Consider the following 13,859-nt stretch of genomic DNA (forward strand, 5'->3'; position numbering starts at 1 on the left):
TGTATTTGCCCATCTGTCTCTCTCTCTCTCTCTCTCTCTCCCCACCCCCAAATCTACCATTCGGAGTAGTTGAGTCAAAAAGTGATCATGGAGGAGGAGCGACTCTTTCGATCAGGAAAAAAGAAAAAAGAAAAAACGAGAGAGACAGTGAAAGACGTGCAACTCCAACCTTGTCTATGGATCTAAATTTCTTGAATCGTACCACAATATGTCAAATCCCGTGATCGTCATGCAGCACTAAACTTAGGATCGAAGTCGCCCATGAGAACATCATGGCGACTTCATTACAACGTATGACAGTCTTTGTCCCAGGAAGGCATTGGCTCTCGGCATTTCCATGTCATATAGAATTTGCACCTTCCATCTTTCCCAAAAAGAAAAAACACAAGAGGAAGCGTGATTTACAACCAAATTTTACACGCAATATAAAGATCCTTGACGTGTGAAATATGTTGATTTTTTGTTTATAAAACAAATATAATAGTGTTGTTCCTAAGTATGTAGGTCATATATAAGTACAGATATCTTTTAGTTTGTACAAATGAATACAATGAACTATGAACTAGATCCCACAATATCATGTGCTAATAATTAGCACTAATCTTCATTTATTATTATTATTTGTTTTGTACGATTATTTTGTTAATCTTTATTAGTTGTGTCATAACCTTTGAAAGTTTATTTCGTTTAATCGGTATTTTCAAAATTTATGGAATTCGGAACTATTAGTATAATTTTTACTACGAATGTTTTAATATGTCTTTTTAACCTAAATTTTGAGAACTTGCCTATTAATTTTGCAATCCGTTTCAAAAGGTTGCCTCTATTAAAAAAAAAAAAAAAAAAAACCGAGATGAGTCCATCAGTTTTTGGTATCAATGATTATCAGGTTTTGCCGAATTTTCTTTCCAATTTGTTTCTCTTCAAGATCTTGGAGAAATACTGTAATTGCTATCTAGTGTTCTCATTTAGATTTTGTTGTATTTTGAAGGATTTTTGTTAGTAATCATTAGCAACATTGTGAGGCAAACAATTTCTTAAATAGAGTGTTATGATGCCTCTAAATCGGATTCCATTTCTTTCTAATCCAAAGCATTTTTTTCCAACAAAATATTCCAAGAGCAAATTTTGACATTTTATGTGGACAAGATCCAAAAAACAGAAAAATAAAAAGAAAGAAAAAGAAGTTTGGCTTGCCTAAATCCTACTAGGGGTTCAGCCAAAAAAAAAAAATCCTACTTAGGGAATTGAGGAGCACATTTTGCTCTCTAGCAAACAGATTTAATTCTCTTGAGATTGCCATGATGCCCCCACACGAATTGAGGACCACATTTTGCTCTCTAGCAAACAGATTTAATTCTCGTGAGATTCCCATGATGCCCCCACACGAAAAGACATCTTAGGAATTAAGCACCACATTTTGCCCCCCAACATATTTTTGAATGGGTTTTGCTAACATAATCATCTTTGAGCTATTATGAGATTAAAATTATCTATTATTTGATTTTTTTTATCAATAATAAACTGTTATTCTCACAATAGATTAAAAACCGTCATCTAATCATTTTTCTTTCTAAATAATGTTCACAGTTTCCTTTTCCTTCTTTATATAGATCTTTAGCTCTCTCCAACCTTCCATGCCCAATACTTTCTTTCTAATCATATAGTTCAGAGAGAGAGAGAGAGAGAGAGAGAGAGAGGGGAAGTCATGACGGTACTTCACATGAACAAAGGTGCTGGGGAGACTAGTTATGCAAAGAACTCCACACTTCAGGTACTTCTCTCATTCATCTTGTAATAGATAATTATGTTCATGCATGGAATGCTAAGACATAAGCACATATCATAGAGTCAACACATTTATTTAGTAGTCCATCACTAAAGTGCTTTGTGTACTAATTTCCTCCTCCTCCTCCTCCTCCTCCTCCTTCTTTTTCTTCTTTTTTCCTTTTGTAGAGCAAGATCATATCAGTTGCCAAACCATTCGTGGAAGAAGCCATCCTGGGGGTCATGTGCTCTGACATTCCCGAAAGTCTAGGAATCGCAGATTTGGGGTGCTCATCGGGACCCAATGCTCTGTCAGTAATATCCGAGGCGATCGACATTGTCCATGCCAAGTGCGTGCGTATGAGCCGCCTGTCCCCCGAGATTAGAGTTTACTTGAATGATCTCCCCAGCAATGACTTCAACAATATTTTCCTGTCACTACCCGAGTTCCACAAGAAGTTGAAGGTTGATAAGAGCGCTGGGTTCAGGCCCTGCTTCGTCTCAGGTGTGCCCGGCTCCTTCTACGGCCGGCTATTTCCAAGCAAAAGTTTGCATTTTGTGCACTCTTCTTCAAGTCTGCACTGGCTCTCTCAGGTTTGAACCACATTACCTTTTACTTGTCAAAAATATTAAAGACGTCTCCCCACTAGTTCTATTGCCAAGTAGTTGCACCATATCGATTGCATGATTGGTCGGATCATCATGACTGACGCATCACACTCATACTTGTAGATATGACATCTCAACGACATGTCAGGTTGTCGGAAGTTATAACCCAACCTTAAACACAAGTTGGCTTTAAATGGAGTGTCGAAGTCATTTCGATCTAACTTGACAAACTTTATTCTTTTTAATTTGAATAAAGGGTAAAAACCACAAAAAAATTTAAATTATACTCATCGTAACACATTTTCTTAACAAAAAAAATCCAACTATGTATATATAATAGAGGGTAAGTGTATATATAACACATTTACCCTCTGTCAAAATTATGTCAATGGGAACTACATGGATACCAAAAACAAATAGTGTTGATATGACCCTCATGTGATAACAATGTTGTTTTGGTTGAAAATCATCTAAGATCTTAATGGAGTGTAGGTACAAGTTTGGAGTTTTTTATGTTACAATAAAATTTTTAGAGTAAATGTGTCATAATAGGCATAGTTTGAGGTTTTCAATATTACCAAAAAAAAAAAAGACTTCGGAGTAAATGTGCTATAGTGAGTATAGTATGGGATATTTGGTGGCTTTTTCCCTTAAATAAAATAGTACGCAAAAGTTCTAGACATGTTATACAAAGTATAGTCAATTTTAACATGTTTACAAAGTATAATTACAATCTAAAAGTTATGAAGTTCTAGAAATTGAATCCTAACTTCGTTGGCCATGGCATCTAGTCACAATTTGTCAATTAAGTCTATTAGGTTAATTTTAATAGTAAATTGCTAACATGGACATTGGTCATCCTATATGACATAATTGATTTTGATGTGGACAATTTTTTTCATCTAAAAAAATTAATTTTTATTTTATTTTTTCTTAATTGTTTTCATTTCATTTTAGCTAGCAAGGGTTGCCAAAGAAAATAATAATAATAAAAAAGAAAATATGAGAACAAGAATTTTAGGACCCCATAATTTTTTTAAAAAAAAATTTTGATGTAATTTTGCTTTATGTAAAGTACATTGATAGAAGAATAATGGTATTTCCGTAATATGGATAGTCATGTTTGAGTTTCGAACGATAATGATATTTCATATTCGAGGTATACTGGCCAATCGAATTCCAAACTTATCAGAAACCCTACATGTTTTCATATAAAGAGACTCCAAAATCGATAACTTGGAAGTTGAAACCTCCAACAAGATTGTAAATATATGTACAGTTTGTCGATTTGGGTGGGTCAGGCAATTGATAAAGCATGAACAAGTGTACTTTTGTCACGTATTTGAGTTTTAATTATATAGGCTTTCAAGAAATCGTAATTTTTTCATATAAAAAGACTGCTATAAGTGGAATCTTGTTATTTTTGTGAAACGATTTAGTAGATTGGGACTAGTTATTTAGCTAGCCTTTAAATTTAATTCCTAATTCTACGTTGTAAAACCAATTTTTATCTCTTTAGAATTAACACACATAAGAAATTAAAAAATCAACGGGAAACTTATGCAATTTCTTTAAACCAATGTTTGACTTTTACCATTGCGCCGACAACGTATCAAACCTATATGAGATTTTTCTTAGATGTGTTACCGTACTAACCATTGCAGGATTGACAGGTTACATAGATTCTACTACAGTATAGACGGTTAGGATAAACATATAGACCTACTTGCACAAGGAACATGCCTGCAGTATTACTCGTGACATCTTTAAATAGCTACTTTGAAAAAAAATAAAAATTCCCTTGAGTTTCATTTTATAAGATTAACGAAATTGGGTTCAAATGTCATTACTAATGTAACAAAAAGAAAACATAAAACTTAGTAAGTAATGCTTGCACGTGCTTGAGCCACATGGCGTAATCACACACGAGTATTAGACACTTATAAATTTACTACTAATTAAAAGAAGGAAAATGAGAAATTGACCACATCGATGCAGTTTGCATCACATATTTTCTTAAGGTAACCGTTTCCTTTGGAATTCAAAGATCTCACCATAGATTTTCACCAGGAAAAAACCTAAAATGATTAACTATCAGATAATGATGAGTATGAAATAATATTTTTGTATCTAATTCATATTTACATCTTAGGTTGATTTTTTTTATCATTTTTTTTTTGTTTATGATATGAATCATCTATCACAATCTAAAGGATTATACTTTTATTATTATTATTCCTTTTGTACAAGTTTAAAACTCTAATGCCAAATTCAGCTTTCTACTAAAGTATTAAAATGTGTGAACTTATAAGAATTGAACTTTATAACCATTCAAGATAACATAGATTTCTTGTTCCTTCTTGTCATAATATCTCCATCATTAGCATCTTTAATTAAATAATTGGCTCAACCTTCTTATAATATATTCTCATTAATCTAATTACAATTTACAGTAAAAGGAACTCCACGTTGACAAAAAAATGGAAAAAGAAAAATAGTTTAAGCATTTTTTATTCAATTAAAAATAAATATTTATATCAGTAACAACAACTGAATTCGATGTTCAAGTGCCATTTACTTGTGTGTGATTAAAGTTGATAAGAAATTGGTAAACTTTTTTTTTATTGGAAAGAGAGGCTAACTAGTTTTTCAATGCGCAGATAAAAAGAGCATAGTTGTGAATGTGATCAAGAAAAGTTAAAAAAATTGAAAGCCCACAATTTATCCTTGATATATCGGAGATTTACTATTCGCATTTATCAATTGTTAAATTTTATAATTATTATTATTTTTCATTTTTACAATATTGGAAAATTTTCAAGTAAGGGCCCAAATCGCCTTCAATTTATCAAATAATGACCTGAAATTAACTTTGTATCAAAAGGAGCCTGAAATCATTTTCTCAAATAAGAGTCTTAAGTGGGTCTTATTTCAAATAATGACCTAAAATGACCATATTAGTCTCAAAGAATGACTTGACCTTACTAGCTGGCCAAGGGCATTTCCGCCCTTTTGCATGTTCTTATTTTCTTCCCTTTTCTTCAGTTGGAGGAGGGTCCATTAATGTGGCGTATCTTGAACGAAAATTATTTTTAAGTAACTTCTACATTTTCCGAAAGGAAAAATAACGTACACGACACAATCCACGCCTTCCATGAATGTATCATGTTACGAGGCCATTTCTCATTTATTATCTGCTGAAAACAGTCCATTTGTCGCGGTCCACTGCAACCACTATACATGCTTATGCACAGCCTTTAACAGGATGACAGCTATGGTTCCAATTTGACCTTTAGGCGACGGACATTATCAACGTTGTCAATATAGACTACCTAAAAACAAATAAACTGTTCTTGGTGCGCCTGCGTAGGTTCCATCAGGCTTGAACCGCGAGGGAGGACCCCCACTGAACAAGGGGAAGTTGTACATATCCAAGACCAGCCCCGAGTGCGTGGCTCGAGCCTACGCGGACCAATTCAAGCGCGACTTTTCGCGGTTTCTGGGGTCAAGGTCTGCGGAAATGGTGACCGGTGGGCGCATGGTCCTCACCTTAATGGGCAGGATCTCCAACAACCCCAGCTCTGAGTGCCTTCTTGTGGGAGCTCCTTTCCCTTGCCCTCTTGGCAATGGCATCCGAGGTATACACATCTCTCGTTCTCTTCCCTTCTTTACCATGTAACTTGGGCGAAAAAGAGGGGACCGAGCCGCTTGGTCAGCCAGACGGTGACATCTAAAATAAATGGTCCCATCCCTCGTTTTGTGTTCAGAATATTAATTGAGGGACCCGCTATGGTACGGCATTGCACCCCTAGCCAGACCCCAACCCCAAGGCCCCACCAACCTTCGGGATGAAGATCATTTTTCTCGTTAGGGCAAACTTAAAAATGTCTGGACTTGACAAAAGATGTTATATATCCAACGGATGAATCACTAAGAGTTATACGTTCAAAATTTAATATTATGAAAAATTCGTAATTGAAATATTTATAACAAATTTATCTAAAATTAATTTTTTGACAATAAAAGTTTTTTAACTAATAATGCTTCCAAATGTCATATTGATGGAGTTGAGTCCATTTGAATGAGTTTGGGCAATAATAACCGACAAATGGTCGCCTTGACGTAGGGACTGGTTGAAGAAACGAAAGTGGATTCCTTCGATGCACCGTACTACGCTCCGTCTGCTGAAGAATTGAAATGCGAGATAACAAATGAAGGGTCGTTTGCCATAGATTACCTCGAGACATTTGAAGCCAGCTGGGACTATTTTGGCTGCGGAGAAGAGTACGTGCAGTTTAGCGGGGTGAGAGTGGCGAAGATGGTGCGGGCGGTGGTGGAGTCGATGCTTGAGTCTCACTTCGGTGGAGGCATTTTGGTCGTGATGGACGAGCTCTTCAGGAGATATGCAGAGATGGTGGACGATTATCTATCCAAGAATAGGGCCAAGAACATTTTGGTGGTCGTTTCTCTGATTAGGAAGGATGCGCCTCGGTCACTTTAAGTTTGGTCCATAGAGAGAAGCTCTGTTGATTAAAAAAAAAGTTCATATGATTTCCCAAGGGGAAAATCAGACATCTCCCATGGAGATTTGGCTGCCACACAGTCTCGAAGGATGTGGGCTGGTGTTTCACCGACTGGATTGCGAAAAGCACAAGAAACATTAAATATGGAATACCTCTGCGTGCAAGGTTGCTCTTCCAAGCAATAATGTTATGACAACGAAGTCGAATGAAGTTCTGGGTTTTAGATAAATTCCTTGTTCGCCAAATCCGAGATCTATCATTTGGTATTTTTCTGTTGGGATCTTTGCCAGTAGCTAAGTCATACACTGCCTTTGTGCAGAAATTCCCATTTTTCAAACCCTCGTTAGGGGAAACTCCTGCCAATTGTACCTCACTTTTCAAATCCTGGTTAGAGGAGATTCCTGCCAATCATACCTCTAATTGTCGACGATGTGCATGCTTGTAATCCAACAATCAGGATGATGGTTGGAGAAACTTTTCTCATTCTGCGAATCAGATTTGTAGGAAAATATGGTCCACACGCATAATCTATGTGAGTGAAATCTTTGTCGACCATTCAGGATCGGCATAACTTAATCTCTTGTCATCAATCACATAAGCTCTATAATGATTTGCCCAGAGAATCGACAAACAAAAAATTAGAACTCAAGCGACAAATCGCCACCGTATTTGATTGAACAAAAAGATGCAATCTGAATCAAGACGAGGTGCTGAATGTAACATTGAAAAGGCAGTCTATTCTCCACACTATAGCCTTTGTTACCTCAACAGGATATACAGATGTATCTCGTGATCTAATTGGTCCAATGTCTTGCCATTTTCCTCTCAATGTTCTATTAACATGGGCGAGGTCCAAGCCACTTGACATTACGTCCAACCAAAATTGGTATCATGATTTGTATCTTCAATTGCAAAAGGGCTCATTTAAGTAGCTAGGTCCAGCTCAAAGCCCAGAGACGAACCCATCATAAACCCATCGCCGAAGGTCCCTACCGGGATTGTCGGAGCACGTCCAAACTGCCTGGTTAAATACGATCGAGGCAGTAGAGCCTGACGTGCCAGAAATACTGGAAGATGTAACTAGAGCAACACTCAAAGGAACAGGTTTCAATAGCACTAATTGATTCTTACCATGTTAATGAAAAATTTTCAGGAAGAGCCAAAACATTGTCAATTTCCGATTAAATATCACAATTTCAATGAAGCATTGGAAGGTAAGGGCATCAACGGTTTGATTTGGTTTAGGGATTTATAGGAAACAAAAACTGAACCTACCGTTAGGGTGTAATGTTGCTCCCAATCGAAACATAATCCAAACTGAATATAACCCGAACTGAAAAGCCGGCTCAGTTCAATTTTTCAAGTTTTCATTTTTTTAGTATTATTTTTTCCCCTGCTCATAAGTTAAGGTTTAGTAAAGCAACCATTTTTTTTTAATGAAATTTTAGTAAAACAAAATACGAATAACTAGACATGAAACATATCTGGCAAACGAACGTAAGATTTCTTCATTGAGCTTTTCATGTCTTAAATGGAAATGGCAGAAGTATTTGCGAATTTGTCGGATAAGAGTACATTTGAACCACAAAATGTAGCATGAATTTTCTCTTAAGGCTAATTGGAGCATGAATAGCCAGTGAACATGAGCACCGATGACTACAGTTCTTCCTTAATCAAGCGTACTGCATTTTCGTGAACAAAAGGACTTAAATTCGGCACATGTTTGATGGTCGAGACACAAACCCCTTCCTGCCATCTGACAAAACAAAGAACCTCTATTTGCACTGAGAGACTATGAAACAAATTTCCCAAAGTTAACGGATAAAGTGAAAAAAGATGACGAAGCAATAGATAAATTACATAAAAGACACAAACCCCTTCATGCCGGCAATAGTTGGTTAGGGCTTAGTCAACCTTGAGATCTTGGCTTCGATTCCCCAACTAGTTGATTGCGACTTAAGTGAGGGGCCATGGGTGGTAGGGTCCCATACTAGTCCCCCTCGAGGTATAGTCGCTGGTCTTCGCTGGCTGGTGTCCGGCGGGGACCGTGAGCACTCATAAAGTGTGCCAGGGCGGATCCTCGGTATAAAAGAAAAAAAAAATTGACATAAAATTTCGTTTAGTATTGGTAGTCACATACAGAGATTACCATTCCTAGATATCAATATCACAAAATACAAACAAATCGGATAGAGCCAAATCTACGGAAATGGACAAGTGGTAAACGGAAGAGGAACTTGAAATAACATGTTTTATCATAGTAATACTACAACACCAATATGTGAGAGTGGTGTCGATACCTGATTTTTAGCTAACGCGTCATTAAAAGTAAAAATTTGATAGTACACTTTCTGATGGTCCCAAAATAGTCTTCTTAATCTCACTTTTGAGTTGACTTTTCAATTAACCCTTTGACTAAAAAGTCAATCCCGAGTTAAAATTTGACTTTTTGCATGAAAAGTCCCAAAATAGTCTTAATTTCAATTTTGCATTGTCAATTTTCAAAATAATCAAAATTTGACCCATTAATTCACGTCACCAAAGTGACCAAAAAATTGAAATAATTTTAAAAACCTTCGAATCATCTTCTTTTTGACTTAATTTCACTTTGGCATCATTAATTTCACAAAACCGATCAAGAGCCGATTTTTTTTTCTAATTTATGGATTTTGGCTCAAAATTGATTTAAAATAAAATTGGCTAGTTTCTAGTCATTTTTAGAAGAAGTTCCTTTTATGACGCTTGATCATGAGATCGTCCTTCATTCAATTTCCAAACCAATTTTGAGATTCCACAACAAAAGTAAAAATCTTCAATTTTGGCTTTAATCAAGGATCCCGATCAATTCTTCATGGTTTGCACACTTAAATCGTTAATGAGTCCAACTTTTTAGTGGCAATCCATATTCGACACCAATTTCGAGAAATTCTCATGGATTCATCTCAATTAGATCAATTTGGCTTCTTTTTTTTAACAAACAAACGAAAATGCATTAAATAGGATACGTGTTTAGTACATACATCTCTAGCATCAGCACACAACAAGTTTAAAAGAGCAGACGGGGGATTATTTAGCTAGTTCCTAGGAAGGCATCCCATTCGTTGGGCTTTGGCTAATCAGTTGGCCACCTTGTTCGTATTTTGATTACAATGGGCTAAAGTAAAACCCGAAAAATCTTCTAGTTTGCGCTTGGCCCAGTCCACTAAAGGTTGCACGTCCCAACTTAGGGTAGCTGAAGTGAGAACCCCTTCCACCAGCGTACTACAATCAGAGTGTACGTGTATCTCTCTTTCTGGTCTATGCTGGGCAAGCTTTGAGAAGATAAAATCTAGGGTTTCAACCAATGCTTTTGCCTTTGCTTGTTCAACTGATTTCACCTCTATAGATTTAGTAAACCCGTCAATGATTCTTCCAAGGGAGTCCCTGCAGATACAAGCCACTGGGGGGGGTGGTCGCTGTTGGGTGTCTAAAATGTGGCCGTCCTCCTCTATGTCCAAATCTGGGCTTGTGAGTAGTTCACGGCCGCTGGCAACCTCTTCTCTGCACAGATCCATCCTTCCCCTATAACTGGCGTTAGAATTGATGTGCAGACGGGGGTGTTGAGAAGGCTCAGAGGTGTGGCTAGGTGGTTCGGAGCTGCTGTTAGCCACTTCTTTTCCCAGATCGGTCCTGCCCCTTTGCACGGCGTCCACAATGCTAGACAGAAAAGGGATGGCTATAGCCTACCTGTTTTGTATGGATCGAGCAGTTCGTCTGGCGTTCCTGTAGCTATAAGCCACAACTCCACTCGAGGGGGGATGTCGCTACTTGTTGCCAGAAAGGCTGCCGTCCTCTTCAAAGTTCAGATCTGGGCTCGTGTGTTGTTTACAGCCACTAACAACCTGTCTTCTTCGCAGATCCTTCCTTCCCCCTTGACCTGCGTCAGAGTTGCTGTGCGGACGGGGGTGTTGTGCAGATTCGGAGGTGATGTTGGGTAGTTCAAAGTCGTCATCAGCCACTTCTCGGTTCAGATCCATCCTACCCTGTGTTCAGCGTCCAAATGGCTGGATAGAGAGGACTAGTCGTACCCCTTTTGCTGTATATATGCTGTATATGGAGCGAGCATTTCGTCCGGTCAACCTTGGGAGCATTGATGAAGCAAAGGTGTTGCTGTCATCGCCATGCTTCTCGCTAGTAAGATCGTGGCGCATGGGTAGTTGAAATTCACCGTTAACCATTTCGCTCTCCAGATTTGTCATTCCCCTGTATTTAGTGGCCGATCTGTTTGGCATTGGAGGAAGGTCTGTGCCCTATGTGTTGTGGGTGGGTCGGGCTTTTCGTCTAGTTGGGTGCAGGGGATGCCACTCACAGCTGCGTGCATCCCATGCTGTGTGGAGACCTCTGTTTATCGTGGAGGGTATCTTTCTAGTAAATGGCCTAACATGTGCATCTCTTCCCTTTTCCATTTTCTTTAATAAAGTCCACGAGAGTGTGGGGACTTCCATGTGCAATTGTTTGTTGTCCTTTGTGGATGTTGTCCCAAAAGGTAATATTTTTTTTCTTGGTGCAAAAATGGCTTATGATAAAGATTATGTTGTTGTCATAGTTTGTTATGATGGGGATTTTGTGATTGGGGAGGATGAGTGGGAGTATGAGGGTGGAAATGAGGGCACCATCTTTGTTGATATAAAGAATGCATCATATATATGATTTGTTAGGGATATAATGACCTATTTGCCTTGTAAAGTACATAAATTGTTGTATTATATTCCTGAGAAAGGCTTGAGAGATGGTTTGAGAAATTTAGAAAATGATAATGGTTTTAGGGATGTCTTATACCATTATCTTCATGGCAAAAAGGTAAAAGTATACGTTGAGTACAATAGTAATAGTGAGGTTGAGGATGATGACGGAAAGAGCACCCAAGTAGAAGAAGGAGGAGATGATATTCAAGCTAGTACTAAAGTTAGGGTTGAATGAGGGCAAGATAGACAGGACTGTGAGGAGAGGGGCATAGATGCAGTTCACCAAAGTGATTATGACATAAGTGATGTCATAATCATTGGATTGGATTGAGAAGTAACTGAATCCAATGATGATGACGATAAACGGTTTGCCTGTTGAAAATTTCTTAAGTGATGACAGCAACCAGGAGCTTGCATAGTTAAAGAAAAAGCAAAGGGAGTTTTTGTCAAATAGGTTTGTAGCTTTGCAAGTAACTAATGAAATTTCAAATAGGGCCAAAGGCCCTACAGATGTTGGTGTTGCTAGCAAGGAGACTAATTATGAAGAAAACATCGAGAATGCTATTTCTCAAGATAAACTTGAAGAAGATCAAGGAGTTGTGCATAAAAGGAATAGTAAGTTCCCTTCCTATGATCCATATGTTGCCTCTCCTACTTTGTTGGTAGGAATGAAATTTCAAGATGTGAAACAATTTAGGGAAGTTATATTAAAGAACTCCATTTCTGCACAAAGGAATATTAACTTCATTAGAAACACTAAGACATTTGTAAAAGTTAGGTGTTCGCAGTAAAATTGTCCATGGATAATTTACGGCGTATTTGTTAGGAGAAGTGGATCCTTCTGGATTAAAGCCTACCAAGAAAAACATATTTAATTAACAAGTGCATAGTTGTCCAACCACTTCTTCGATCTAATCAAGCTTATGCCCGAGATGAAAAGTATTGAGTTCAAGATGTTGATAAAGGAGCGTGTAGGCATCGATGTATCTAGGAATCAATGCAAAATATTGAAGCAAAAGGTGATGAAGATACTCATTGGTTAGTATGGCAACAAATATGGATAGTTATCGGATTATACTTAGGAGTGTAGGTTGCAAAACCCTTCAAGTAGAGTGTATGTAGAGGTCATGAAGAGACAATTTCTTGATAGTGGGACCAAAATCGATAAATTCTATATGTGCTTCAATGCATGCAAATGATGATTTTTTTCTAGTTGTAGACAGATTATAGGATTAAATGGCTATTTTTTGAAGGACTTGTAAATGAGAAAATTGCTGGCCTCACTTGGAAGAGATGCGAATAACCAAATATTTCCACTGGCTTGGGCTATTGTGAAGGTAGAGAATTGGTCCTTGTTCCTAAAAAAATCTAATGGCTGACATGGAGATAAAAATGGGGAAGGGTGGCATTCATGAGTGACCAACAAAATGTAGTGTTTGCTTTTTGAAAAATTTGGTTAATTGTTTACTTTTTTATATTAACATGTTATTTGTTTATATTTCTTATTTAAAATTATTGCAGGGATTGGTTTCAGCAGTAACTGAGTCATTGCCCTATACCTAACATCAAATGTGTGCAAGGCACACATACGCAAATTGGGCAAAGGCTTATAAAGGGGATAAGCTACACTTGTAATTTTGGCAGTTAGCAAATAGCATGAATATGACTGATTTTAAGATGGCCAAAGAAGAACTGCTTCACTTGACAAATGAAGGTTTTAATATATTATTCCAAATATAACCGAAGCATTAGTGTAGGGCATTCTTTAATGAGGAATTCAAGTACGATAACATCGACAACAACATATGCAAAGCATTCAATAGGAGTATAATAGATGCAAGATGCAAACCATTCATCTCGATGCTTGAAGAGATGAGGCTACACAAACAAAGAGATGAGGCTACAAAATGGACTAGGCAATGTGGCCCTAGGATTGCCAAGAAATTGGATGAGAACTTGGCTACAAGTAGGTATTGTCATCCTATTTGGAATGAGGATGAAAGATATGAGATAATGAAAGGTTCCGATAAGTATGTTATCCATTTATGTACGAGAAAGTGTTCATGTAGAGCATGGCAACTAAGTGGGATTCCTTGTGCATATGCCATATGTGCCATCCAATTAAAGGGCCATAACACAGAGGATTACATTGATGATTAGTACAATAAACCAAAATACCTTGCTTCGTATCAATTCATGATGCAACTAATCAGAAGTAGCAAGTTCTAAGAGCCAA

General features: G+C 37.4%; 2 protein-coding genes across 2 annotated transcripts; both read left to right on the forward strand.

Annotated features, from left to right (window-relative positions):
• Window positions 1-1,653: 1,653 nt before the first annotated feature.
• LOC104451727 (jasmonate O-methyltransferase) lies at window positions 1,654-7,128 on the forward strand. The gene is given in 5 exon segments (XM_018875550.2): window positions 1,654-1,774; window positions 1,957-2,361; window positions 5,747-5,970; window positions 5,972-6,014; window positions 6,503-7,128. Coding segments are annotated over 5 exon segments (1,113 nt in total). The 5' UTR covers window positions 1,654-1,708; the 3' UTR covers window positions 6,878-7,128.
• Window positions 7,129-10,042: 2,914 nt separating this feature from the next.
• Window positions 10,043-11,476, forward strand: LOC120294685. Its single transcript, XM_039315076.1, has 2 exons — window positions 10,043-10,406; window positions 10,490-11,476. Exons 1-2 carry the CDS (start codon window positions 10,302-10,304, stop codon window positions 10,874-10,876), a joined length of 492 nt encoding a protein of 163 aa, XP_039171010.1. The 5' UTR covers window positions 10,043-10,301; the 3' UTR covers window positions 10,877-11,476.
• Window positions 11,477-13,859: the final 2,383 nt, after the last annotated feature.

The sequence above is a fragment of the Eucalyptus grandis genome, chromosome 6, assembly GCF_016545825.1.
Source record: "Eucalyptus grandis isolate ANBG69807.140 chromosome 6, ASM1654582v1, whole genome shotgun sequence".
In the NCBI taxonomy this organism is placed as follows: Eukaryota; Viridiplantae; Streptophyta; class Magnoliopsida; order Myrtales; family Myrtaceae; genus Eucalyptus; species Eucalyptus grandis.